The 27,846-nt window shown below is 40.7% G+C and overlaps 1 protein-coding gene across 22 annotated transcripts in view; it reads right to left on the bottom strand.

Moving 5' to 3' along the window:
* The window catches only part of Rbfox2 (RNA binding fox-1 homolog 2), a 288,997-nt gene that overhangs the window by 30,314 nt on the left and 230,837 nt on the right, over nt 1-27,846 (bottom strand). For 14 of the 22 annotated variants that reach the window (XR_003851088.1, XR_003851089.1, XM_029568323.1 and 11 more), the window contains 3 exons: nt 24,255-24,479; nt 8,373-8,519; nt 6,881-6,934 (listed from right to left, as the gene is read on the bottom strand). Coding sequence is in view for 20 of the 22 variants with exons in the window: in XM_029568323.1 (XP_029424183.1) it covers nt 6,881-6,934; nt 8,373-8,519; nt 24,255-24,479 (426 nt within the window). In the remaining 2 variants the exon portion in view is untranslated. The remainder of the gene's footprint in view (nt 1-6,880; nt 6,935-8,372; nt 8,520-24,254; nt 24,480-27,846) is intronic. The other 8 variants (XM_029568324.1, XM_029568325.1, XM_017800611.2 and 5 more) reach the window with 2 other exon arrangements.

Genomic DNA, 27,846 nt, shown 5'->3' with positions numbered 1-27,846 from the left:
ACTGGAGTTATAGATGGTTTGTTATTCACCAGGTGGGTGCTGGGATTTGCAGATCCTCTCCAAGAGCAGCCAGCGCTCTTAACTGCTGAGTCATCTCTCTAGCCCCCAAGATGATTTTTTATAACAACTTGAGAAGAATTAAAAACTGTATTCCAAATGATTTTCAGAGTCATACATTTTATGTCTTGGCCTAAACTAATAAATTACAAATTGGCTGTTACTATTTATTTATGTGGCGACTCATAGGCTTTTGATTTCAGCATTGTGAATTGTTATGTTACCTACACGTTGGCATCCAAACCATAATACTTGTCTGTGCACAACATGGGGTATTGGGTAGTAAGGGCAGATCTGGTGGGAAGGTAAAGAAATGGATTTAAAATGAAGCAAAACATCAAGGATATACAGTGAGTGGTAAGGAAATTAGAAATTTGAGCTTTGTGAACCTGTGTGTCGAGTCTACATACCAAGCTACATTAGTCTGCAGATCCTACTTTTTCTTCCAAATTCAGTTGTGAAGTGTCTTCTATAATCTTCCCTTTTGGAACATGTAAATGCAACACCAGCAACAGAGTAAACGTTCAGAAGAATGGAGGTGGTGGTGTAAACTTCGACTTTTTTGTTGTTGTTGGCAAATGACAAAGTTCAAGACTTACGTAAGGTTTTTTTCAGTAATGACTGATTCAGGAACAAAACTACATTTTTCTATGTCTTATTAAAAGTGTTTCATATTGAAAGATGCTCATGTGCCAAAGGAAATGCTAATCAAGACATTAAAGACCTAAGAATAAAGCAATCTTTCCCAGCATCTTTCCCTTTCCTAGGGTAGCAGGAGGAGGAAGGCCTGCTTGGTACTTTGGGACTCTCTGATTTTCTATAGCACAGAGTAAGGAGATTTCCTTCTTTTCTTTGATGATAAATAGATCTTGTGGTAGGCAGAAAAGTGCTCTCTATGCCCTTGTCCTTCATGTCTTAATCCCTGGAGCCAGAGACTATGTCACCTTACAAGGTAAAAAGGATTTTGCTGATGTGATTAGGTTAAATGATCTCAAGATATGGAGATTACCCTGGATAATCCAGGTGGGTCCAACAGTAATCCTCCTGGTATTTGTAAGGGAAAAGGGGAAGCAGGGGTGAGGGGGCTGGTGGGTTTTAGGATCTGATGGTAGGAGCTTGAAAAAAAAATCTTGGCTGGCCATGCCTGCCTTGAAAACAAAAGGGAGCCACAGTCCAATGCTTGTGGGCAGCCTCCAGAGGCTCAGAAAGGCAAGGGAACAGATTACCCCTGGAGTATCCCAAAGCAACATAGCACCTTCAGTTTAGTCTCAAGAGACCCACTTCAGACCTCTGACCTCCAGAGCCGTAAGATAATAAATACACGGCTTTAAGCCACCAGAGCTGTGGTTATTTGTTCAGAACTACAGGAAAAAAATACAAATATGTACTCGCTTAGAATTAAAGTCCCTGGTTAAGAGTTATCAAGCATTTTTAGAGCATTACCTATTCTTAAATACTTTTCTTCTGTGTTCAAACTTATACAAGGTGATTATTCACCAACCCAACCCTTATGCTTCCTTACCTATCCCATTTATATTTCAGTTTTAATGGTATTAACTCTAAGTTTAAGATTCTTTTTCTTTTCTTTCTTTCTTTTTTTTTTTTTTTTTTTTTTTTTTTGAGACAGAGTCTCTCTGTAGTGGAAGCTGGCCTGGAACTCGCTATGTAGACCAGGTTGGCCTTGAACTTACAGAGATCCGTCTGCCTCTGCCTCCCGAGTGGTGGGACTACAGGCATGCGCCACCACACCCGGCTCTAAGTTTAAGACTCTTAATGTACTTCACAATTTAACGTTAACTGTGCCAAGAATAGTCAACAGCTTACCTAGGCTTAAAAATTACCCACAGAAAAGTTGGCTCCATGAAATCATGTTTTAAAAATGTCAGAGTAAGTTCAGTTCTAAATCTCTGGCTTTACTGGGGATAAAAGGGAAAATTATGTCTAAATCAAACACATTTTGCTTACACAGTTTAAAATGGTCATAAAATATATTAAATGTTTAAATATAATAACCAATATGCACAGATATCCTATATAACAAATACATTATGTAATCTATAATAAAAATATTTACTCTCAAACTCTCAGAAGAAAAGGTATGTAATGGTGATGATTTTGTAAAAACCTAACTCCCATTAATAAAAATAAAAGTAAAATATTTTTTTGTTAAAAAATATTTATTATTTTATATGTATGAGTGTATTGTCTGCATGTAAGTGCACCTGTGTCATACAATGCCCACAGAGGTCAGAAGAGGGTGTCGGATCCCCTGGAAATGGAAGTACAAACGTTTGTTAGCCACCATGTGGGTGCTGGGACTTGAACCTGGGTCCTCTGCCAAGAGCAGAGCTCTTACCGCTGAGCTATCATCTCTCCAGCCCCAACTTGTTTTTCATTAAACAATGATGTCATTTGTTCATATCAGCGCCATCCAACAGAAATGTGTACCACACATACTTTAAATTTTCTAACAGTTACACTGAAATAATAGAAAGACGAAATTAATTTTAACAATGTATTTAACTCAGTAGACACCAAATATCATTCAATATGGCATCAATATAAAACTCTACTAAGGTGTCTGACATTCTCTCTGCCTGGCACACAGAAACCTCATGGGTACATCACACTTAGCATACATCTCAGCTTAGATACTTTAAACACTCCAGTTAAGGTTCAGTCCCAAGTTCATGTTAAATTTTTTATGTTCATAATTTGAACATGCTACACAAATGATTTCCCAGCTATCTTAGCTGTTCTTAAATCAAATGGTTTGTTAGGTGTATGGCTGTGGTCAAACTTGGATGAGGTGGGACAGCAAGTTCATCACCTGTCTTGACACCATCATTCATCAGAACATAGGAGCCGAGTAGCTGTCACCTGCTTAGTCTGGCCTCAGGCTGCAGCAAGTAACAGGCAATAGGATGAGCACTGTAAACATTAAAAACACTTGTATAATCTTTGAAGTTTTCTATCTCAGAAGAATGAGAAAGAAAATTTACCATGTAACTTTTAAGGGAGAAATCAAAAGCAGATGGATCTCCTGGGTATGGCCAGAACACAGAAATTAAAAAATAAATAAAATAAAAAGAAAACTAAAACCCATAAAGTGGTAACAAACACATCAGCATCATCTATTGACTTTACTGAAAATCACAAAGGCCTACTTGGTGTGACTTCAAGGAAAATATTTTGACCTTATTTAGAAATCATTTCCTTTGTGTAACATCAAAAACCAAGGTAATAGGCAAGAAATCAGGACATCTCCCGCATCTGAGACTAGGAGAAGTCACATCTCCCTAACTTGAGTCTAAATGGAAATCCAACCTGAAGCCAGATCTTCCTGTTAGAGATCCACCTGAGAAGGAATGAGAACACACTCACCAGAGATCTCCGTTCATGTCCTCAGGATTAAGAGCACTTGTCCCCTCAAGGGACAGCTATAGCACGAGTGTTTGCATAAAACCATTAGGGAAAACACAAGGGCTAGAATCTGTTTATTTACTTAATAAACATAATTAAAATAAAAAATTGTTAGGTAACTGGGTGATAGCAAATAGGATTGTGAAAAGTCCAAAGTTGAACAAAGGGATGAACTTATAAAAAGCTCTTAGTCACTACATCTTTTAAGCAAAGACCTGCCAGGTCAAGCATCCTGGGGGTCGAATAGTGACCATTAGAGTTTAAGAGTCTATGTGAGGTGGATGTGGTGGCACATGCTTTTAATTCCAGTATTTGGAAGGCACAGGCAGAGGCAGGCAGATCTCTGTGAGTTCCAGGTCAGTCGGGGCTATACAGTGAGACTCTGTCTCAAAAAGATTCTCTGTGAAACAAAAGACTACAAGGAAAAACAAGACCATTTCCAGGAAAGGTGTTCCTCAATGACCTATGTGCGTTTTTTTTTTCTTTCATTTTTCAGGAGGGCCTTGATTTCCCTTTAAAGGGGTATTTAAAAGTCATTACTTAAAGGAACTATAAGAATAATATTGTAGTTTATTGTTTAAACTGGCATGTTTTGAAGAAGAAAGAGGCATTATATTAATTTTAACAGGTATGAATGAGAAAATCCAAGACATATGGCCAATCTACCTAGACATTACCTTGTGTTAATATTCTGTGGTTACTAGTAAAATCCAATAATCAAGAACGTTACATAACTTATACTCATTTTTTTGATATCCTATCTGAGTAGATGATTTAATTTTTGGTCAGGAATATTAACTCTTATCACACACCTGACTCATGCATCTTTAAAAGGTTAGTCTGTCCTTGTTTCAGTTGTTGAGAACTTAGATACAGCTAGGAAAGAATAAAGTGACAACTGACAAAATCATATTAGTAATTAAAAACACTGCATATGTATGTGATATAAATGGCAAAGACCTAGTGCAGAATCCACATGAAGGCCAAAGAAAAAAAAGAAACTCAAAAATGAGGACATGACTGTTTTTTAGGGCACAGCAGTGCTGCTCTACAGGAAGAGCCAGAGAAGGCAGACACCGTGTGTGTGTGTGTGTGTGTGTGTGTGTGTGTGTGTGTGTGTGTGTACCACTGCTCACCTATGCTTTCAAACAGCAGCGTTCTAGAACCACAGACAGACTTGACTACAAAAAAGGTGAGATTTGGGAGATCTCAGTGGTTGAGTGCTTGCCTACTGGGCACCAGATCCTGGTGACCCAGAACTGAAAAGGGACAAAAAAAAAAAAAAAAAAAAAAAAAAAAAAAAAAAAAAGAAAAAAGAAAAAAGGGTAAAGCAGGGGAATTATGTTAAAATTAATTTGTATGTAAGTATTATCATCTTAGACTTATTTGGTGACCAGCTTTTCCATTACTGCTTAACAATTTTAATAAAGGTGATTTCTGCAAAGAAAAGTACTCTGCTTAAAAGTCAGGCCAACTCTCACTAAAACAATAGTACCACAATAAAGCTGTCTTTCCTCTGGTTAGAGAAATGCTACAGTTTTATAGTCAACTCCAAATATATCAAAGAAAGGAGAAACTTACTTAATTCACAAAAAGAAAAGCATGCATTCTCTCTCTTAGGTGGATCCCAGAGGCAGCAGTCAGGAAGATAAAAAGGTCCCACCCAGCCTTGATGCAGACACCCAGGGCCATTCTGAGTTCTGTGCTTCGTTCTGAATACACTTTCCATTTAGTAGTGTCCATATGGTCACAGCCCAAAAAAAGGAGGGCCAGGGAGGACAGCAGGCCGCTGACAAAGGAGCACATACTCTCAGAGTTCCCAGAGGGGAAGGAAGACAGGGTCATTATTTTAAAATGAAAATTATATGGGAAAAGCAACTGAGTAAGGTGAATTAAAAAAAAAGAAAGAAAGAAAGAAAAAAAAAAGGTGGCTGGCAAGTCCTTGAAGTCAATGAAAGAGGCCACTAGGAAGATCACTTTCTTTGGTTTCAAGCCAGTTCTTTTCCTGGTAAAGAGCAAGTCCTCAATGCCTGAGGCAATTATACTGGGCTTCAGGTTGAACAGTTTAGTTAAGGCTGTATTAAGTGTACACTCTTAAAACCAAAAATAGTCTAATACCTACTTTAGATCAACAATGTGGTCAAAAATCTCTATTTGTTGTTTGACACTCACATGCTTCCACCTCTAAACCAGGCTATTTTCCCACCTTACAGCCAAATTCTTAACAAAATAAGTGTGAACTATACAAACAAAGGGACAGAAATCCACTGTAAGGGGATAACAAGCATTAGTAGCTTTACTGCTTACAGTTAACATTTTACTTTAAAGATACTTACCCAGTTAAGCGCTGGAGAAAGTTCTGTACAGACATATTAACTTTTTGGTTTTAACCGAAAGCTCGAAGCTTAAAGTATTAATTACCTCTTTAATAATTAATACATAATTGTTATAGTCAGAATTACACACGTTTAGTGCTGATACATTTTGTAAGGGAAGGAGCCCTAACAAGAACCTTAGAGCACTATGTGCATCTGTTCTAGCCCAGACTGAGCAGGAGGTACATGACCAATCACTAGTGCATGGGGAATCCAGAGCAGGGAACTGAAGAGAGAGAAGTATTAACTCATTTACTATCTTAACTTTTGTTTAAATTATACTCTTGGGAGATGTAATCATGGCCAAGAGTTATTTTCAAAGTTAGGCAGATATGACCAAATGAAAAATAATTTTAAAATCATTAATTAATGGAAAATAATTTCCAATTATGTCAGTTCCAACGCAAAACCTGTGAGAGGAGAGCACAGCAGCTGACAAGCTGTTACCACATTCATGCTTAATATAAACTCTGTGTGTGACCTTCGAGTGACTGCATCTTGAAGCTTGCTCATCTGGGTGTAACTCGGGGGAAGCGAGTTCCAGTAAATACCCAACTCACTACTCAAGGACTGGAGCCTTGTTAAAATTTATTTCAAAGAGAGAACAAGCAAACTGAATAACCAAAACACCCACTGTTCTGTTCAAAGTATGCCACACTGAGGCTGCATTTTAAAAAGCTGAGTTGTTCCAAGAGAATTCATAACAAAGAATTTTACTTTCTCCTGGCACCTCCTTTCCTTTAAAGTAAGGTAGTACCGGCAGAACCTCAGGCTCCTTGAGGAGCCCCATTCTTTTGGTTTCTGTCCTCTATCCTGCCATACTTCCCTCCAACCTCTCTTGCTTCCTGGTACCCTCCTGATTTCTGCATCCCAAGGATAAACTCTGGTCACGCAGCAGCCTCTTTTTGGAGAAAATCTAACCCAAGGAAGGTAAGTGGTATACATCTGTGCAGGCACGGAAAACTGCTCATCTTTCTGAACGCCCGCTGTTGAAACTGAGCACACAATAGTGAAATGGAGCTTACCTTAGAGCCACGCTCATTAAAGATTATTTCTACATCTAGGATTTTGCCAAACTGCTGCAGAGACAAAAATAAAAACATTTACTTATGATCAGCCTCTTATACAGACACTTTCCTCTCTTCTGAAAAGGAAAGCTTTTCTTCTTTAAACTAGTGTGTATTTAACTCATAATTTCCTATGTGTCAGATCCCAATATGAGTTCCTGAATGGTCCCCATCACTGAGCTGGTAGCTTCTCCACTGTAAAGTCTTTCTCCAACCATTCACTCAAATGCCACCAACCTCCATGTGTGGAAGCCACAGCCCTGAGACACTCACAGTGTTTCCACTTATGAACTCCTTCACATAGACAAGGCCTGGGCATTTTTCTAACCACTGCCTGAATTTTTTAAATGTCTCACTTTAAAAAAGTTAAGTTCCAGCAAGTTGAATTGATATATTGTTGAAGGCTGTCTCCCCTTACTCTCCCAAAATTAGAAAATACAATAAAAAGAAAACAGAAAATAAAGTCTACCCACTAGCACACCATTCTAACACTTGGCAGACAGCCTTCCAAGCTTTCCCTCAGGCAGTTGTTAGTCACCTTGTGGGTGTTGGGAATTGAACCTGGGCCCCCCTGCCCCCAGCTCTTTAAAGCCCAAATCCACATTCTTTCCATATTAATGGGCCACTCCTCAATCTGTTCTATCTACACTGAGTGTTCTGAGACACTGCAGTGGTCAAGAGCAGCTCTAATGCATTCCCAAACAAGAGAAATGGAGGAGGGCAACGAGGAGAGGTAGAAGATGAGCTAGGCTTCTATGAAAGTCAAGGGATAAAAAAGCATGCCACGGCAGGAGTACCGTATAGGATCTCTTGGGGATCTTTTACATTGGTTAGGCCCAAACTGCACCATTGGCCAAGGAAATTCCACTGTGAGTGTGATACACAGACATTAGTACTTTTTAGGTTCCTCGGGTGGTTTCTATTGTGCTGACAGGTTTAGGAATTATGCTATTAAAGATGTAGGTGTTTGATTTTTCTGTTCTCGGAGGTTGCTGTGTGGCTATCCTCAGCCTGGTTGGGACACTGCACATCTATCTCATAAGAGTCCCTGGATCCTAGTCAACTGTTGCATAGCTACCTACCTTGTCCATCGTGACAGCCTACAAAGATAATTATCTAGTGTAGTCTGGGTGATATAGAAAGGTTTTCAGACTGAAGACAGTTCTGATTTACTTAAGGAACTTACTCAATTTCCTAGTAGTTTTACCTGAAGGTCCTAATGACTATGAATATTGCTGTGGATTAAATTCTATTCCATTATTATTATTATTATTATTTAAGGCACGGTCTCCTTGTAGCCCCAGCTGGCCTGGAACTTGCCAGGCTGGCCTCAAATTCACAGAGATCCACCTGCTTCTGCTGCCCAAGTGCTGGAATTAAAGGCGTGTGTGACCATGCCCAGCCTAAATTCTATTTTAATTAAATCCATAAAAACACTTCAGAGACTTACCCCAAACATCTGCCGGAGGTCAGGGTCCCGGAAGCGGAAAGGAATATTAGAGACATGTAGTCGCTTAGGGGTAGATTTACTCTCTGAATTTTCACTACTTTGTGTCTGTGACTGCTGGCCGTCTGTCTGTGCTCCACCATCTGTCTGCTAGAGAAGGAAGTAAACACAAGGAATAAGAAATAAGCTTAATTATGTCATAAAAATTATGTAAAATAAAGCTATACCCAACTGTAATCATTGTCAAACAGTGTATGTAAGAAAAACTATAATCGTCTTTTCAAAAGTGGAAAAGCCTAACATGTTACCTATGTTTAAAATGCTCTAGTCTTGGGCTGAAGAGAGGGCTCAGCCCTTAAGAGCACTGGGTTCAGTTCTCAGCACCCACATGGTGGTAACAACTATCTGTAACTCCAGTTCCAAGGGATCTGATGCCCTCTTCTGACCTCCATGGTCACTGAGTGACATGGATGCACGTACATACATGCAGGCAATATGGTCACACACACAAAATAAATAGCTCAGGGCTGGAGAGATGGCTCAGCGGTTAAGAGCATTGAGTGCTGTTGCAGAGGACCCAGGTTTGCTTCCCAGCACCCACAAACCATCCTGAACTCCAGTTCCAGGGGAATCCGAAGCCTTCCTCTGACCTGCACAGTACTGCCCGACATAGGTGCTCTCACATACATGCAGGCAATACACTTGTACACATAAAACAAAAAGCTCTACTCTACAAGCAAAAACTTAGGTCTTCTGATTACAGCACAAGAGCAAAATACGAGAGCCGTTACAGAAACCCTGAGTAGCCGGCTTGCTGAGACTACATGGAGATGTATGAGGCTAACTGAAGATGTAAAAAGAGGACTTTTCTTCTTAGATTTTCTATTTTTGAGACCACTCTATTTTGAAAACAAAGGCTCTCTTGTAGTCAGTTGCAGAGGCTACTGCCTCATCCGTGCTAGCATTCTTAGTTTCCAAGGACATGAAGTAAGGCAGTATTTCTATACTTCATTCCCTTTCCTGGTTTCAGAGCATATTGTAAAGATGCTGATTATGAAGGGGAACCTAGTGATGACAGTTCATTTGCCTGAAAAATCAAGGCAGTTTCTTAGCCTGAAGTTCATCCTATTCTTACCTCTCCTTGCTCTGTTCCTGGGGGACCCTCCTCCTATGCCCTGAATGCAGATACAGTTCCAGCCTAAGGCTTCATCTCCTGCAGCACTCTCTCGGAATGCTGCATGGCTTTATGAAACAAAGTTAAATGGTCCTGGTTGGGCTAAATTCCTTGGACTGAGGGGTGCTCTTCAGTCAAGGTTTCCAAGTGAATCCTTTTCACAGGTCTTCTTACAGTATTTGGTGCAAGGGAACTGGTTCTGAAAACTGTGTATTCAATACTAACCCCACCAAGAAATAGTGGGTATTTGTACTAACTTAAAAGGTAGAACAGTATATGATTTACCATGCAACCTGTACAGTTCTGAAAGTAGGCAATGTTCTTGGTTGTTCTTAAGAGTGTGTTTTACTGTGTTCCCAGCTTAGTCTCAAACTCCATGGCTCAGACAATCCTCTTGCCTCAGCCTCCAAAGTAGTTGCAACCACTGTGGCTGAAATTAGGCAATTATTAACAAAGTTTTCCTTTGGGCAGATTCACAATGATTCAAAAATGAAACTTCATTAATTTTTTAATATCACATTTCAAATCTCAGTGGTCCAAATTTGAGCAAGACTGTGATGTATTTAAACTTACTAATATTGTGTGTGCACACACATGTGTGCACAATGTGTGTGTACGTTCATGTGTGTCATTGTACATGTGTGGCTGTCAGAGGACCCCCACTGTGGCATCAGTTCTCTGTTTTAGAAGTGTTTCCAATAAAGCACATTATGGGTTAAAGCCAGATTAGAGTATATGCATTCCTTCTCAAAGAATAACACATGTAACAAATTATTCTTCGAAGTAATGAAACTTGGTCTATACTCTTTTCTTAGTAAAACCAGCATTTCCCAGATCTAAAAATCATCACTAAGAACACTCACATTAAATGTAAAATTACATTACTATCACCAATGCAACTTTCCAAATACGGAAAAGCAAATGCACATCTATTTAGAGCAATTCCTAATTTAATGAAAATTTCTTTCAGAGTTATTTTTAAGAGAATACACAGACATTTCTTCAGTATATTTTAAAAAATATTTTATTATTTTTATTTTATGTGTATTGAGTGTATTGCCCGCATGTTGTGCAATGCTCACGGAGGTCAGAAGAAGGTATGAGATCTCCTGGGACTGGAGTTACAGACACTTATTAGCCACCATATGGGTGTTGAGAACCGAACCTGGGTCCCTACAAGAGTAGCCAGTTCCCTTAACTACTGAGCCATCTCTCTAACCCCTTAATATTTAATTTTTTAATTAAAAAATGTTTAAGGTAGGGTCTCGCTATGCAGCCCCGGCTGGTCTAGAACTCACAGAATCCTGAGTGCAGGGATTAAAGGTATGCGCCATCACGCCCAGTCATCCCTTAATTTTTAAGAACTTAATACAGAAATCTATTCTTTGAGCTTTGCTTTCCATGGAAAGCTGCAGGAGGTGGCAGTATGAAAACATTAAGTGAAAAATCCCAGAAACATGTTGAGCAGTACTATGAATCCTCATGCCACGGATGCCACCTCAATCCATCCCATACAGACCCGAGTTAGACCTTTGACTCGTGTATCCAACATACCACTCCACACTTGCACCTTACCATTTATTATTTAGTGGCTATCTTGGTTATCTCATCAACTGTCCTGGTAATGGTGGGAGTTAAATTTAAGTAATGCTTATTTTTCCATATGGTTGCAAAGCATAAGAGTAGCTATGCTTGTAATCTGGATGTACTAAAAAGAAACTATAAAGTGGTTCCTTCACATGAAAAGGAGAGAATTTGTTTTTTTTTTTTAAAATGCTGAGTTTTGCTAAGACCTATGGAAAAACAAAACAAAATAAAACCACAAAATCTATCCGTGAAACTGTAAGAAGATAAATGGAAGGCCACAGTGTACAGTGCGTATGTAAGAGGGAAGGTACTATTTCAGTTGAAGGCACAAGAAGAAAACATGCCTTAACTGGCAGCAGCATGTCCTACTAGAGAAGGCTTCAGCAAGGTAGTCTCCTGAAGCCACAGGCATGAACTCAGTTACTGCAAGGAGGAGAAGACTGCACAGATTCAGGAATAGTTTCCCAATGAAAAATACAAAATAATTGGACAGGCTGTGCCTATCAATGAAGAACTGCTGCCACGCTCCTGGAAGAGCAGACGAGGACGAGGAAGTAGAAAGAACACCGCTCAAATCAAGTCTTCAGCTGGGATGATCTGAAGCTCTTCTGGAAGAAGATGCTCAACTGAACTAAACTCAACCATGAGGTGCTGAAATCATGTCGAGATCAGCTCTGGGATCATGCTGGTGTAGGAAATATGATAAAGGCAGGCATAGTGTGAAGAGCAAAAGAAAAATTTTGAGAAGTAAAGATGACATTCATACAATTTTATTACAGCATTTTGTTCTAATTATTCTATTTTATTACCTGTTAATCTCTTAGTGTGTCTAATTCATAAGTTAAATTTTATATAGATCTGTATGTGGAAAAGAAAACAGTGTGTCTAGGGCTTGACACTTATCTGTGGATTCCAGCATTCACCAGGGGTCTTACATGGTGTCTGATGAGTGGGGATAGCACTAGTGTATCTAACTGGTTCTCTATTATTCTAATGTATGTTTTAGAATGAGGAACTGTGTCAGTAAGCTCAAGCTGGAGCTCTTAGGTTTCTTATTTAAATTTTTTATTAATTTTCATTTTATGTATATGCTTGAGTGTTTTGCCTACATGTAGGTGCAGAGGCGAGAACAAGGTGTTGAATTCTCTGGAACTAGAATTATGGATGGTTGTTAGCTGCCATGTGGATGCTGGGAACCTAACGTGGGTCCTCTGCAAGAGTAGCCAGTTCTCTTAACAGCTGAGCCATCTCTCCAGCCCCTGGAGCTCGTAGGTCTAAAACTGAGGAGCAAGCAGCAGCAGCTGAGATGGTAAGAACAGACTTCCTGAGGCCTGGCTCTGCAGGTAGTTAACAGAAACACTGGTGAACTCAGCACAAAGGGAAGGTACATGAGGATTTTGATAATCTGTTCAGCTTTAAACTTCACCGTTTCTCATTAGACTTTATAGACTTCAAAAGAGAGTACAAAATACTTACAGAAAATGTACCACTCTTGTAGACAAGTTAAAACACAGTCCCTGATGGAGGCTTGACAGGTGGTCTAGTGGGTAAAAGTATACTGTTCTTACAGAGGTCCTGAGTTTGGTTCCCAGCACCCACATCAGGCAGTTCACAACCACATATAACCCCAGCTCTAGGGGATCTGATCTCTGGCCTTAGGAGGCACCTGCACTCAAGAGGTATGCAGGCACGCACACACACAATTAAAAATAAAGAAAATAAATCTTAAAAAACACACCAGTCCCTGAATCATCCTTCCATGCAACGTGAGAGAAATAGGGTTGATAGATCATGACATTATTGTTCCTAGTAACATTTTACTTTGGTCTCTTTTGAGTGATGGGGCAGGCAAAGGAATAAATGATGACATACAAATCAGGAGGAGCAATAGTTATTTTCAAAACTGGAAATGGATACCTTAGGGATCCAGCTTGCAACTGTCAAGCTACTCACAGGCATCAATACTCCGAAGGTGAAAAATACAAATGATTATTTTTAAGGGTAAACTGATAAAGGATGTGTAAGTAGGCTCACTGTAGGAACATGCTAATGGCCGCTATGCTGCAGGCTGAGGAAAAGGATGCAGCAACACAACATGATGAAGAACTGCAGTCTTGTGACCCACTGTAAGTGCAATGCTTTGGCTACACACACACACACACACACACACACACACACGCACACACGCATGCATGCACCCACGCACGCACGCACACACAGAGACAGAGACAAGGTACCACAAAGTATTACCAGATAAAGGGTGAAACCAAACATTAATAAGTTAATAATATATGAGCAAATGGCTTCAATTCTAGAGAAAGGGTACATGGTAAAGTAAAGGAGTTCTGAGGCTGGAGGAAGTCTGATGTACTTTAGTTAGAAGCACATTCAAACACCTGTTGTGTAAGAGGGCAAGGCTACTTGGCCAGGTGTGGTGGCGCACACTTTTAACCCCAGTACTCGGGAGGCAGAGACAGAGGCAGGCGGATCTCTGTGAGTTCAAGGCCAGGCTGGTCTACATAGTGAGTTCCAGGACAGCTGGGGCTACAGGGAGACCCTGTCTCAAAAAAAAAAAAAAAAAAGGCTACTTGAACTAGGTGTGGTGGCACACGCCTTTAAACCCAACACTTCCAACACTTGGAGGCGGAGGCAGGTGGAGCTCTGTGAGATTGAGGCCAGCCTGGTCTGCACAGTGAGTTCGAGGAAACAAAAAGAAAGGCAGAAAAAGGGCTACTCAGCTGTTCCTCAATGTTTGCTTTGAGTCTCAACTCTGCGCAGCACTCTTACCCATTTAGAGAACAAAATCCAAATTATTAGGCATTGTATTCAATGCCCACTGCAATGCAGCTTTCCCAACCTCTCCTCCTGAGCACGACTATTCAGAAGAGCCCATATTCTAATGAAATACCCTGTGCTCAGAACACCATGCTATGCACGCAAAGAGCCTTCTGTTTCTGTGGATTTATATCCATTAAACCGAAAGAAAATGTAAAAACAGGCAAAATTTTAAACGGCAGTCACGGACCTACTCACTGTGGGTTGGTGTTGATGACTTCTTGGGGAGAAAGAGTCGGTTTTCTTTTATGTATGGTTTCGATAGGTTCACAGTGTTCTGGTAGATGACCCAAACTAATGAATATAGGGCAGCACAAACTACAATTACTGGACTAGACTTTTTTAAAAAAGCCACAAAGTTGGGAGGGGGTAAATCTAGGTGGCATTGAAGGAGAGAGGGGTAAATATGATCAAATACATTGTATGCATGTATGAGAATCTCAAAAATTTAATAAAAAATTTTATTTAAAAACTGTTTTCTAGATTCCTCCTGAAAGACCTGCCAGAGGCTGTTTTAGTTAATGTTTCTCTCTGTATAAATAGAAGGAGCCATTCTAACAGAATAATGCAAAGTATTGAAAGGTAAAGACATGAACCAGTAACGGCATCATTTACCATTATTATCAAGGACTGTGCATGGCACACTATTGTGCTGTGCTTTTAGAAGACAGGCAGCATGGCTGGCTGTGTTCAGACCAGCACCAGCACAGATATTTGAGTAATGCTTTTCAATGGTACTTTATGGCACCCAAGACATCACTAGGTGATAGGAATTTTCCAGCTCTATTAAAATGCTTTGGGAATGACTGTCCTAAGTGTGGCCCTTCACTGACCAGAATGTTGCCACTCTGTGCCCCAGTATACTTAGAATCTGTAAAGCTCAGAGGAAATGTAAGATTCTGCTGAATTTTGTAGGAAAGTTTAAATTTTATGAATAAAAGCATACACGGTCAATTTTCCCCCTTGAATGGATAGGCCTACTCATTTTCAAGAGGACGTCTGCCCATCAATTGTTCTTGAATAAAAAAAGGCACTCCATAAAAAATAAGCAGAGAGCTCAGCTTCCAGTTGTCACAGTACTCGTGCCTGAGCAAGGGAAGCATCTCAGCATGCAGAATACACACTTTATAAATGCTTTCTATTTTGCCAGATAATACGAACACCACCAGTTACTCAGTAGTGGGGAATTAGTAAAATTGATACCTTTTACTGCTTCACTAAGGATCTTCTTGAGTGTGCTTTTTTTGTGAGTTTGTGACATGAAGGGTACAATGACTGACATTAGCATGTCTTAGTGACACTGTCCTGATTCCTGCTAAGGAACTGGCAATTTTACCCACCATTGCTGTTGGACTGATGGCAAAGGCCAAGCCATGCAGTGAAAATGGCAAGTGCTACATTGTGCTGTTATGGAAGCTGTCTGACCTAAACAAGTCTCGAAAGCTGCCAGTGATCTGTGACCACACTAGAAGAACCACTGCCAGAGACCACTGCCCCTGACTGTAGCATCCTCCACTCCATTACAGGTTGCAGGTTCATCAAGGTATACAGGATGCAGAACCTGCCTCCTAGAAGCATCTCTTAACCAACCTGCTTGATTATACTTTATTCTTGTAGCAATTACCTTTATCTCCTTCCAATTAGACTTCTACAGATTCACTGAGGGTAGGTATGTAATATTTTTAAGTACACCTAGTGTCTGTAGCAGAGTACTGTGTATGTGACAAATATATAGAAAACATCTGATACAGTGGCTATGGAAATATAATTTATGAGAAAGGATGCAGGGTTTAGGAACCAGAGAGCCTGTTCAAATTCTCACACTGCTACTTACTAGTTGTATGTGAATTATGTTATTAATTAGCTATTGCTTCTCATATGAAAATATTAAAAATTATTTATAGGCTGGTATTTTACCTAGAAAAGAAGGTAGTCATAAAAAAATGTTTGGCATTGGGCAGGGTGAAGCACACCTTTATTCCCAGCATAGAGGGAGGCACAGGCAGGTGGATCTCTGTGGTATTGAGGCCAACCTGGTCTACATAGCAAGTTCCAGGCCAGCTGGGGCTACAAGGAAACACTGTCTCAAAAATACCCAAAACGAAAATTTATGTTTGGGAGCTGAGGGTGTCACTCGGTTGGTAGAGTACTTACCTAACATGCACACAGCCCTGGGTTCAATCCCCAGTATAGCGTTAATAAGGTGTGGTGATGCATGTCCGTAATCACAACATTCAGAAAGTGAAGGAAGAATTAAAAAGCTCAAGGTCATCCTCAGCTACATAGTGAGTTCTAAGACAGCCTAGGCCACATGAAATCCCATAAAAAGGTTTTAGAGTATGCTTAAGAGGAATAAATGTGTCTTATTTTCCAAATTATCAATTAAGAAAACTAGGCTGGGAAGGTGGCTCAGCTGGTGGAGCTCTTGCCTAGTATGCATGAAGTCTTGCTTGATCCTGAGCACCCCATAAAATCTGAAGTGGTGCTATACACCTATAATCCTAGCATTTAGGAGGTAGAGGCAGAAGGATCAAGAGTTCAAGGCCACTCTTGGTAACACAGCAATTTGAAGCTAGGTTGGGTGACACAAGACCCTGTCTCAAAAGACAAACACTAAAACAACAGAACAACCCCCCCCCCCCCAATTAGGAAAACCTTCCATTTAAGTGAAAGATTCAGTAACATGCTATATCTCATGAATTGCAATTATCCCAAATCAAAAAAGAGAAAATGAGTACATTATGTGGAAAATGAATTGTCACCATATGGCATGTTCTTTTAAAAAAAAATCTTATTCCTGTATTTTTCATTTGTGTGTATGTAGCACATGTGCATGTGGGTGTGGGTGCATGTGTAGGGCGTGGAGGACACCAGATGTCCTGCTCTATTACTCTCCACCTTGCTCTCTGAGGCAGTGTATTGGTCACTGTTTTGTGGCTGTGATAGAAACACTGACCAAAGCAACTTATAGAAGGAAGAGTTTATTTGAGCTTACGGTTCCAGGGGAATTACAGTCCATCTTGGCAGGGAGGCATGGTGACAGAGGTGGCTGGAGGAGGAGCAAAAGCTAAACTCTACATCTTCAAGCAGGCACAGGAAGCAAGAAAGCAACTGGAGATTTACCCCCAGTGACCTGCTTCTTCCAGGATATCCACACCTTCTAAATCCTCCCAAAACAGCGCCACGATCTGGGGACAAAATGTCCAAATACTTGGAGCCTATGGGGAACATTTTTATTCAAACCACCACAGGCAGGGTTCTCAGTGAACCTGGAACTACACTGGGGGCCAGAAAGTCCTATGGCTCCTTTCTCCACTTCCTGCAGCACTTGGGTTCAAGCATGTACAACCTTACCTGGTTTTTCACATGGGTTCTAGGGATTTGAACTTAGGTCCTCCTGAGGACAAAGTAAGTACTCTTACTCAGTGAGCCATCTCCCCAGTCCATGCTATATTGTTTTTAATTGTATATTTCTAATGCCTTGTTGTCAATCAGTCACAGATATTTAATTATGTCGTTGTAAGTCCTGTATCCATTAAAAGCTTATAAAAAGGGCAGGAATTTCCTGTTCTCAAGGAAAATATAATCCAATAGAATTTATATATAAATATAAACCTTATTATTCACTAAAGCTCATCTATTTCAAAGACTTTGGTCATTCAAGCCTGCTGCAATTTAGAAAAAACTACCTGAACATATAGGAACTGTGGTCTTTCTTCTCTGTAGGCAGACTCTGTGATAACCACATGTCTGCAGGCCAGGAGGCTGCCCCTAACTTCTACTGCTTTTGCTAATGCAACGTAAGGACTTAATGGCTGTCAAGACAAGTTCTCATCTCAAGAGCAGACCAGGTTTCTAGCCTGATGGTAGGATTTCTAAAATTCATTTTAAAAACAAAAATTCCAAAATTCAATGCTTAATGCTCATTTTTGAATGAGAAGTCCTTTTTTGTTTTCTTCAATAAGACAAGACTGTCCAATCCAATATAAACAAGAACTATACTAAAAAGTAGCTGTAGCTTACAATAGTAATAACAGCACCAACACTAGCCAGGTGAGGTGGTGTATCTGTAACCCCAGCACTCAGGAGGCTCAGGCAGAAGAATAAGGCCTGTCTAGGCTGCAAAGCAAGACCCTGTCTCAAAATAAAAAAGGCTGGGGATGTAGCTCAGTGGTAAGGTGCTTGCCTGACCTATCATTGGCAAGGCCCTGGGTTCATCTACGGCACTGCCAAAATAAAAAGACCTGAGATGGTTCATGGTAAACATGTCAAAGAACTAACAAAGCACTGCTAGTTCATTCTCACAGCTCTGGAGGGAGAAAGAGAAAACTGGAAGTAAGATAACTCACTACGTCCGCCTCATTCCTCTACTTGCCTAGTAACTGTCAACCTCTGTGCTCTCCATCTTCTTTATTTCTCTTGAACTCACTTCCTACCCTATACAGCCACTCTGACCCTGGTGAAGAAGATTCCATTGACAACTCTAGGTGCAGGCACTCTCCCCCAGGCTCCTAGCTGCTCTGCTGCCTACACTGCAACAGACCATTCATACTCTGGAAGCAGTTTCACTCACTCCACTTCCTTGCCCAAATCCTTTTATAAAATCCCTGCCTCTCATCCCAGGGTTCAAATGATCTTCCCAATTTGCTCTCAAACAGCTTTTCTCCTACTGGACTCCATCAAACACTCAGAGCTTTGGCCAACTGGAAATACATGCCTTGATACAGAGACATTTTCATTCCTTCTCTCCAACCCTGCACAGAGAACTGATTTTCTTAACCCTTCAGGCCACCATCTACGCAGGTCTGAATTTCTATCACTGATAATATGAGGCCCAGATCAATTATGACCTTTACCAGGAAGCTTCAGCTCTCTCCTGAGCACTGTCAGAGCACATCTGTACCTTGCTTTATCTTTTCTCCAAGAAGCCAGACACTGATAAGTTACCGGATGCAAAGATGAACACAACTAACTTTTTCTTTAGATGCTCAGGAAAGTTAGAAAGGCTTTCTGGTAGATTGACACCAAGGTTGAGTGACGAGATGCTCACATATAAGAAGAGGTTTATGAAATATGCACATAATCTACTTTCGGTGGGTTTCAGAGGGAGAATCTGAGTGGCAGAGGAGGGTACACAGTTAGAATTCCCCATTTGTAAAAACTCTACTGTGCTACAAGGGATTATTGTACAAATCACAACAGTTGTACAAACAATTTTTAAACTGAAAGGTGCTATACAAACTTAAGGTACGAATAGTTAATTTGCTTCCTATCTACCTTTTAGACTTAACTGGTCATATGACTTGGTAGACTATTTTATGAGATATACATAAGCAGAAAATAAAAGTTTAGTAAAATAATCTAAATGTTGTTGGATCTAGGTTTAATGATGTGCTGCTCTACCACTCAATCTCTTTGTAAGCAACATAACATCCCTCCACCCCCAAACATGGAAAGGGGCAGAAATCTCACGACGCTGTCAGCTACAAGTGGCAAACCTGGCAAGAACCTAACAGAAAAACAAAGTCCAAGCTTGAGGCTGTGGTCTGACTGGGATGTGTAGTGGACCAGCCAGATATGAAAAAGGGAGAGCACAGAAAAAAAGAGAACCACAGAAAGGCCGAGTTCATGCTTCAGACACACCCGGAAGACTGCAAACCTGCACAGGTAAAAAGGAGGTAAGAGATCACAACAGAAAGAAAACCCAAGACAGGCTTGAAAACAGGCTGGTTGAACTTTGAATGCACCTCCCAATGCCCAACCAGAGCTGCACGGGCTTGAGCCTGGACCTATGCATTAGGCTCTGGCCAACCATTAAGCTATGAAGACACAGGAGTGACTCTGCTCCAGGCACAAAGAAAGCAAAGGAATAAAGAGGGAGGGATCAGTATCATTAGGCAGAAACATCAGTGCCCCAGCACCGATAAACTGCTTAAAACACAGACACACACACACACTCAGAAAACCAGTAATATTTCAGAGTCACTATAATTCTGCCTAAAGAAACAGAAAAGTGTTAAGTAAAAACCAGATTAAAAAGCATGAGCACTAACCAGAAATGGACCCAGGCTCAGCTGGTGAATTAGCGTATGACACTGAAGTAAAAAATAAAAAAGCCAAAGAATTAAAGAAAAATACCATGGCAAGTAAGAAATCTATATATAGGGATATAAATGACAAATTTACTAGATTGTTACAATGACAGATTTGAGATGGCTTCACAAAGAACAAGCAAGCTGAAAAGAGCACTGACAGAACTTACTAAAACCAAGGAGAAAAACCAGACCAAATTAAAATGAACACAATTTAAGACTCTGTTATTCAGATTAAATTTTAAAATGAAATAAAATCTCAGTCAGAAGATAGCAAGTGTCCTAATACATGGGTAAAGGGAGGCCCAGAAAGAGAAGGAAGAAAAAGATTTGAAGAAATCATTGTTAAAGATAAAAACAACAGACACAAAGGGAAACAAGAATGGGCTCAAAAGTAAATTCTACTGAAAAGCATGTGTGCACACACATTATATAAACAACAATGAATGAACAGAAGAAAACAAAAAGCTAGACCCAGTAAAACAGCAGACACGCCTATCCAGATTACCTAGATGAAAATGTAAACAGACCATGAGCTCCAATCACAGATGAAAATTTCCAAACTGTAAAAAGAAGCAAGATCTAGCTGTCTAAAGGAATATTTTAAATTGAAAGGGGTTAAAACAATTAAGTGGAAAAAGATATACCACATAAACAACAAACAGAAAAGGGCTTATAAAGCTACATTGAAAGAAGACAAAAGAGATTTTTAAGTCAAGAGATGTGAACAGAGGCAAGAGGGTATTTCTATCCATAAAAGGGCCAACTGGCTACAAGTGTTCCTTAGGAAAGACTACTAAGCCATAAAACAAGTCTCAATAAGACTGAAATTATATAAAGTATATTCTCAAGCTAGAAACAAATTAAATTATAAATAGCAAAAGAAATTTGGCAAATTTTTAAACATTCAAAATTAACACTTATTAATTCAAGACCAAAGAAGAAACTAAGGAACTTTCAAGATGTCTTGAAAATAAAAACATAATCACCTTTTTTTCTATCACCTTTTGTTGTTCTAAAAAAAGAAACTTACCTTAGGAGAAACTTACAACTTACACACAGAAAAGAATAAATCCTAAATTCAATCATTTTAGCTTTTAAATTCAGGAAGCTAGGAGAACAAACCAACCAACCCAAACAAGAAGGAAGAAAAAAGTAAGATCAAAGTGGAAATTAACAAAATCAGACAATCTGCAAAAACATAAACCTTGATACTGGGTAGACTGTTCAGCTGGTAAAGTGCTTGCTTTACTCAATCTCTACAACTGAAGTGAAAAAGCCAGGTATGATGGAATGTGCCTGTGATCCCAGAAGGCAGAGGGGTGGGCTGGCTGGCAATCCCAGCCTGCATCGTGAGCATTCGATCAAGGAGAGATTCTGTCTAAAAAAATTAAGGTGGATAGCTACTGACACCTAAGGTTGCCCTCTGGACTGAAGTGAAAAAGCCAGGTATGATGGAATGTGCCTGTGATCCCAGAAGGCAGAGGGGTGGGCTGGCTGGCAATCCCAGCCTGCATCGTGAGCATTCGATCAAGGAGAGATTCTGTCTAAAAAAATTAAGGTGGATAGCTACTGACACCTAAGGTTGCCCTCTGGTGTCTATACACAACACACACACACACACACACACACACACACACACACACACACACGTTGCCCTCTGGTCTCTGCATGCACACAGATAGATATATATTTAAACATCTGTTTGAGATAAAGGTTGTTATGTAGCCCCTATGTCCTTAACAATGACCTTAACCTTCTGATTTTCCTTCTTCCACTTCTGTGGTGGTCTGGGATTACACGATTGCACCATCACAACCTGGTCTTATGAAGTTCTAGAGATTGAACCCAGGGCTTTGTGTGTGCTTGAGATCACTCCACCAACCGATTTCTTCCATATCCCCAGCAAATTTTTTGGAGACGGTCTCTCTGTAGCCCCAGCTGACCTGGAACTTACTCTGTAGACCAGGCCTTGATCCCAGATATCTGCCTGCCTCTGAATCCCAAGTGCTGTAATTAAAGGCATGTGCTACCAGGCCTGTCCCCAGTAACCTTATGCTAATGAAATTATAAACTCAGAGGAACTATGTTCCTAGAAATACTCAAAGGACCAAAACTGACAGAAGACTAGAAACAGAGAAAACAGCACAGTTACAAAGATCAGTAACTATCACAGAAACAGAATTGGTAGTTCAAATATGAAAGACATAGTAATATTTTATTGTTTTTCATGCCTTTGGTTGAAATGGCTGTTCTGGTAGGTCTGAGTTCATTATCATTTGATGTAGCAGACTATATATTCTTGATCCCAGAACAAATGTCATGAGTACCCTTTCAAACCCAGACTCTTCAAGCAATCCATCCATTGGAGCCTTCTACTACTAGTGAGGCATGGAATCATGTGACCTTATCACCATTGGAAAGAGAGCATGTTTTCAAAGAAGGAGGAATTTTTGAGTGGTGGGTATCTGATAGCTACTAAAAGAAAACAAATGCTATTTACAGGCTCTACATAACCTTATACAACAGAAACTTCTATTACAGAGCTGAATCTCTGTTTGGAAGATGCTCAAAGTTTGAATAAAATTCTCTTGTGGTAATCTGATATAGGCAAAGAAAAATGAAATCTAAAAACTAGCACTAGCTCTTTTATACAGGCTGCAGAACATTTTAATCTCTACAATAAAATCTCCCATACAATATGATTTCTGATTGCTGGTATGTGTGTGATTCTTATCTGTGGATAATTTTTTCCCATTTCCTTCTCCTTTAATAAGTAGTGAGGTCAAGTAGTAGTATTCTAGCTGAGCTAGAAAACTGGTAGAGTTAAGTAGGAAGACGCCATGATGTAGCTTAGAAAACAACTGTCCTGGCTGCTACACAGAGGATGGAGAAGCTGGGCAGGAGGCATTTGGAAGTGAATGAATCTAGGGTGGTGAAGCCAACACCTAATCTGAATCAACTTCTTTTGTAGCCACAGGGATGGAACCCAGGGCCTTGCACAGTCAGACACAGCCATGAGTTATATCCCTAGCCCTCTTTGTATTTTTTTTTACTTTGAGATAGGGTTTTACCAACTCATCCTGGCTGGCCCTGAAGTCTCTCTGTAGCTTGTGTAGGCCTCAAACTTGGAATCCTCTCGCCTCAGCTCCAAGTTGATAGGATTACAGGTCTATGCCACCAGAAACTCTTTAACGTCTAACAGTTGATGGAGGTATGGGCTACTCCTTCATTAATCTTCAAGGGCATGGTACAGGGAAATGGAATAACTGGCCTGAAGCCATACTGCTAAGGCCAGGCTGCAATTTGAACCCGAGAACTGATTCAACCCCAAGCAATCAGCAGAAGAGCTGAGTTCTCCCACTTGAGATAATAAGATAAAGGGAAAAAGGTTAAGTGATAAAAATGTTTTGGAATTGGAGAGATCCGTTCTGACTGCTGGGGAACTGCTACTCTGCTCTCCGTGGGCTTGCGTACTTCCGTAGAGTGTCAGGTTGTGTTCACTGGTCTGGCCGGCATAGTCCTGAGTGTGTGGCACTCCATATTCTGTGGGAATTCCATTCTGTGGAGGTGGTGGGAACTGGGTGGTAGTAAAAGGCGGAACCATTGCGTCAGGAGTTGTTGGCTCCTGGTTACCCTAGAGAGGTCAAAATTATTAGTGGACTAAATGTAGAAATGAAGCACAGAAAGGAAACAGTCACTCCCAGCTTTTGCTTAAGTAACCAAGTGACTTCAGTGGTCTAAGTACATAAAAGAGCACATATAAGAAAAAAAAGGGTTCCAGGACCAAACTTGGGGCAGTGTAATTTAAAATTTGAACAAGGGAGAACCATCCCCACACCAAGCTGAAGAGGAAAATGGGCAGGGCCGAATCCAAAAGGCCCGCTGCTTGGAGGGAGGAGAGACTGCAGGTGAGAACAGATGTGGGGCTTTGCATGATGGGGGTTTCTGGGGAAGAGTTTCTCTCTTGAATTTGTACTCACCTTGCTCTTTTATCTCTAAACTGAACACTCCAGGCACTGATGGGGAGGTTTAATTCAAACTCCCTATCCTCTAGTCACAATGCTTAGAGAAGAACTGCCATTATACACAAGTTGTGCAGTGGAACACAATCTTAAACTAATTGAGGGTTTTCTGATGAAAAGATTTCCATGTGACTGGCACATCCTTCTATCTTGCACCTCCTAGTTCACATACCGTGAGAGATCCGTTCTGATTGCTGGGGGAACTGCTACTCTGCTCTCCGTGGGCTTGCGTACTTCCGTAGAGTGTCAGGTTGTGTTCACTGGTCTGGCCGGCATAGTCCTGAGTGTGTGGCACTCCATATTCTGTGGGAATTCCATTCTGTGGAGGTGGTGGGAACGGGATGGTAGTAAAAGGCTGAACCATTGCATCAGGAGTTGTTGTCGGCTCCTGGTTACCCTAGAGCAAATGGGAAAGAGGAGAAATGGTGACTAGTTAAATCCCTGTTACAGAATTACTTTAAAGTGAGTATACAGAACTCTTCACATATTCTCTTACTGTATAGGTAATTGTTCCATCACTGGGGAAAGAACTGCTGGGTCATTTTCTTTAAGATAGCTCTCTAATATTTTAACAGTTACAATTCATAGTAAACTGGAAGACTATTACAAACTAAAGTCTCAAAACAAGACATAACCTCCAGATTTTTAGGACAGAGTTCAGAAGAAAGTATATTACTTTAAAAAAAAAATCAGTCTTTAGATCCTTAAGATATCAAAGTAGAAATTTATTTAAATCATGTCTACTAGGTTAACAATGAAATTCTCCTTTAGTTAAAAATGCTGGGGCCACTGAGATGGTTCAGCAAGTAAAAGCACGAGCCTGAAGTGGAAGAAGAAACCCAACTCCTAAAAGTGGTCCTTGGACCTTTACATATGTGTGCCACATTAACACGCGTACATCACACATACTAAAATACACACAGTAAAACATTTAAAAATACATTAGAAATAGCTAAGTAGTTATCAGATTAAATTGAATGCAGGAATGTTTTCCCTAATTACTGTGAACACTGTAGGGTGACAATACAGCACAATGCCCCTCAGCTTCCACTAGATGTTGACATTTGGGGTCCAGAATGGTACCTATATGATGTGAAAGCAGTAGGCTGTAAGGTAGAAAGATGGGTAGGGGAAATAGGATGCAAGGGAAAAGGAGAGGATGAGCAACACAAACTGCTTGAAAACACCATAATGAAAACCAACCCTCTGTATGCTAATGTAATATACCTAAAGGATCTAGTAGCCACGGGAATGAGGCCACTTGGTGCCGTAGTTCCTCTCTCACTCCTGTTCTTATCTTGAAGGCCAAATATAAAAGAAAAATCTTGTGTTATGCATTCCACAAAGCTCTGACCGTCCTCCCTTCTCAACAACTGACCTTCCAATTTCTCAGTAAAAACAAATGCTCTGATTTTACCGAAGACACATAAGTCTACAATGTCTTGGGCCACCGTCTTTCTGGAAATCTGGTTTTATGTCACTTGGTTTCCGGCTAGCCATGAGCAAGGAAGTAATCATTCCACGCTCGTGTCTCTTATCTCAAGTGTCCTGTTGGCCCTCAATTTGAGGAGATTCTCCAATAAGTGCTATTGAAACCTACACTTTCTAAAGATCAACCAAGGCTTTCACCATCAGCAGTTCATCACACTGCCTCAAACAAAATGAATTCAAAGCTTTGGAAAGGTCTTATACTACCAACCAAGCCACCCCCAAGTCTTCAATATGTAACACATTGTTCCTGTTTGTTGGTACTGGTATGGAACCCTGAGCCTCGTGTGTACGAGAAAAGCGCACTACCAGTGAAGCTACAGTCCTGGTCGGATCAAGGTCCTTTGTAAAGGGAAGTTTGGCCATCTTAGTATAATTATTCTTAAAATACTGAAACGTGACAAAAGCTGTTATGAATGAAAAAAAAATATGATTGTAGATTGGAAGACTCAACATTCTTAAGATGACTATCCACCAGAATTACAAGCCCAACCAAAATCTCAGCAGGTATTTTTGCTAGATCAGTCAAAACAATTTTGAAAGAGAAGAACAAAATTTGGAGGCTTTAACATGACCCAATTTCAACTCTCATGCTTAGCATCTATTCCACAGATGCAGAAGGCAGCTTGAAACAAATGACAAAGGACAATTTGAAGACAGAAAAGAAATTTAAACAATTTTAGACAGCAAAGAATTCTTACGGTGCAAACAAGAACCATTTTAAAAAAAATCGACAAGCTAAATTTATCATAATTTAAAAAAATTTACTCTGAAAGATACCAATAAAAAGAAAAGTCAGGCTTCTCTCTCTGGGTTAAATTGATGGGGCCCTCTGCGCCTTGACTCCCCCAGCCTCACTCAACCTTCCATCTGCCCCTCCAGTCTCTCCTCCTAGCCTGGGTCCTGTCCCACTCCTTGTCTTGGTGCTCCAGAAGGGGAACTACCACTGTTTCTTCCTGATTCTGTGCACCCAGAGCAACTCAGTTCCTTCTCAGGTCCCGAGGAGCACTACTTCTGGGACTGGCACCGCCCTTACCTCCCTCTGCCTCCTTGGGTCTGCACAACCCCCCAGCCTCTTTCCTGGACGCTGGGGCTGACCTTTCCTCTTCCTGGTACTTTGCAACCAGACCAACCCACCTCCTCAGTGCAGTCCCCTGGGACTCTTGGGGCCGACTCCCACCCCCATCTTCCTTTGCATCTCTGGGTGGCACGGCCACCAACTGCCCTAGACCAGCATCTTTCCTGGTCCCGGCTCCCAGGCGAGTCCAACCCCCAAATTCCTGAGGCCAAAATCTATCCTGGAGGGATCCAGACCTTAGGAAAAAGCCTGAGAGCATATGATCCTCATCTGACTTGGGCCTATGTGGGAACTCCTGAAGGAAAAAAAAACCAATCTGGCCACTCCAATATAAAATCAAAAGAGAGAACTGGAAGCTTAGAGGAACCAGCCTTTCATGCCCAAAAAGTAAACCACAAAGACACACAAAGTACACAAAAAGAAGCAGACCTAAACTGGAGTCTCACACAAGAATCAGGAACTACAAAAGAAATTCACATGTCAAAATCACAGAGAAAAAAATAACACGAAAAACCAAAATAATATATCCCCACCAAATACCAATAGTCCTCTAGAGGAGTACAGTGAGAACCCCCTAGAGATAATATAGCACATGGAACTCAAAAGAACAATTATAAACATGATAAAAGAAATTAAATGAATTTAAAGAACACAAAAAGAAATCAAAGAACTGAAGGAAGATAGGGACAAACTTCTGAATGAATTCAGAAAAGAGTTAGAAATACTGAACAATATTCAGATTGAAATGAAGAAGTATAGGCGAGCACACGCTGGGCTCTCAGGGTCCCAGCGCGCACTCCTGGGCAGTGAATGTTCCTCCGCTACTGAGGTCTACTCAGTCGATCCCGTCCCTATTTCACCTGTATACCTTCCTCAGGATGTGAGGTCCATTGGCCACTTGGACCACACGGGAAGCATATGAGGGACGGCGAAAGCCAGGGTGTCCGTGAGTCAGCGACGGAGGAATAGCGCCCCCCGGGGAGACTGGATCACAGGATTTAGTGTTACAGCTCAAGACAAGTGACTCAGCTCAGATCTCAGTGATTCAGCTCCAGCTCCAACTTTATTGGGGTAAAACTAGGACTATTTATAGTGTAGAGACAGCAGAAGAAGTCTTAGCTGATAGGTACTTTTAAGATGCCTTATTTACATAGGGCGGTGGGCTTCTATCAGGCTATCAGACAACACCTGATTAAAA

Source organism: Nannospalax galili, unplaced genomic scaffold (assembly GCF_000622305.1).
Source record: "Nannospalax galili isolate Female #2095 unplaced genomic scaffold, S.galili_v1.0 scaffold39, whole genome shotgun sequence".
In the NCBI taxonomy this organism is placed as follows: domain Eukaryota; kingdom Metazoa; phylum Chordata; class Mammalia; order Rodentia; family Spalacidae; genus Nannospalax; species Nannospalax galili.
Note: the sequence above shows the minus strand (reverse complement) of the source record. Positions and strands in the feature narration are given on the sequence as shown.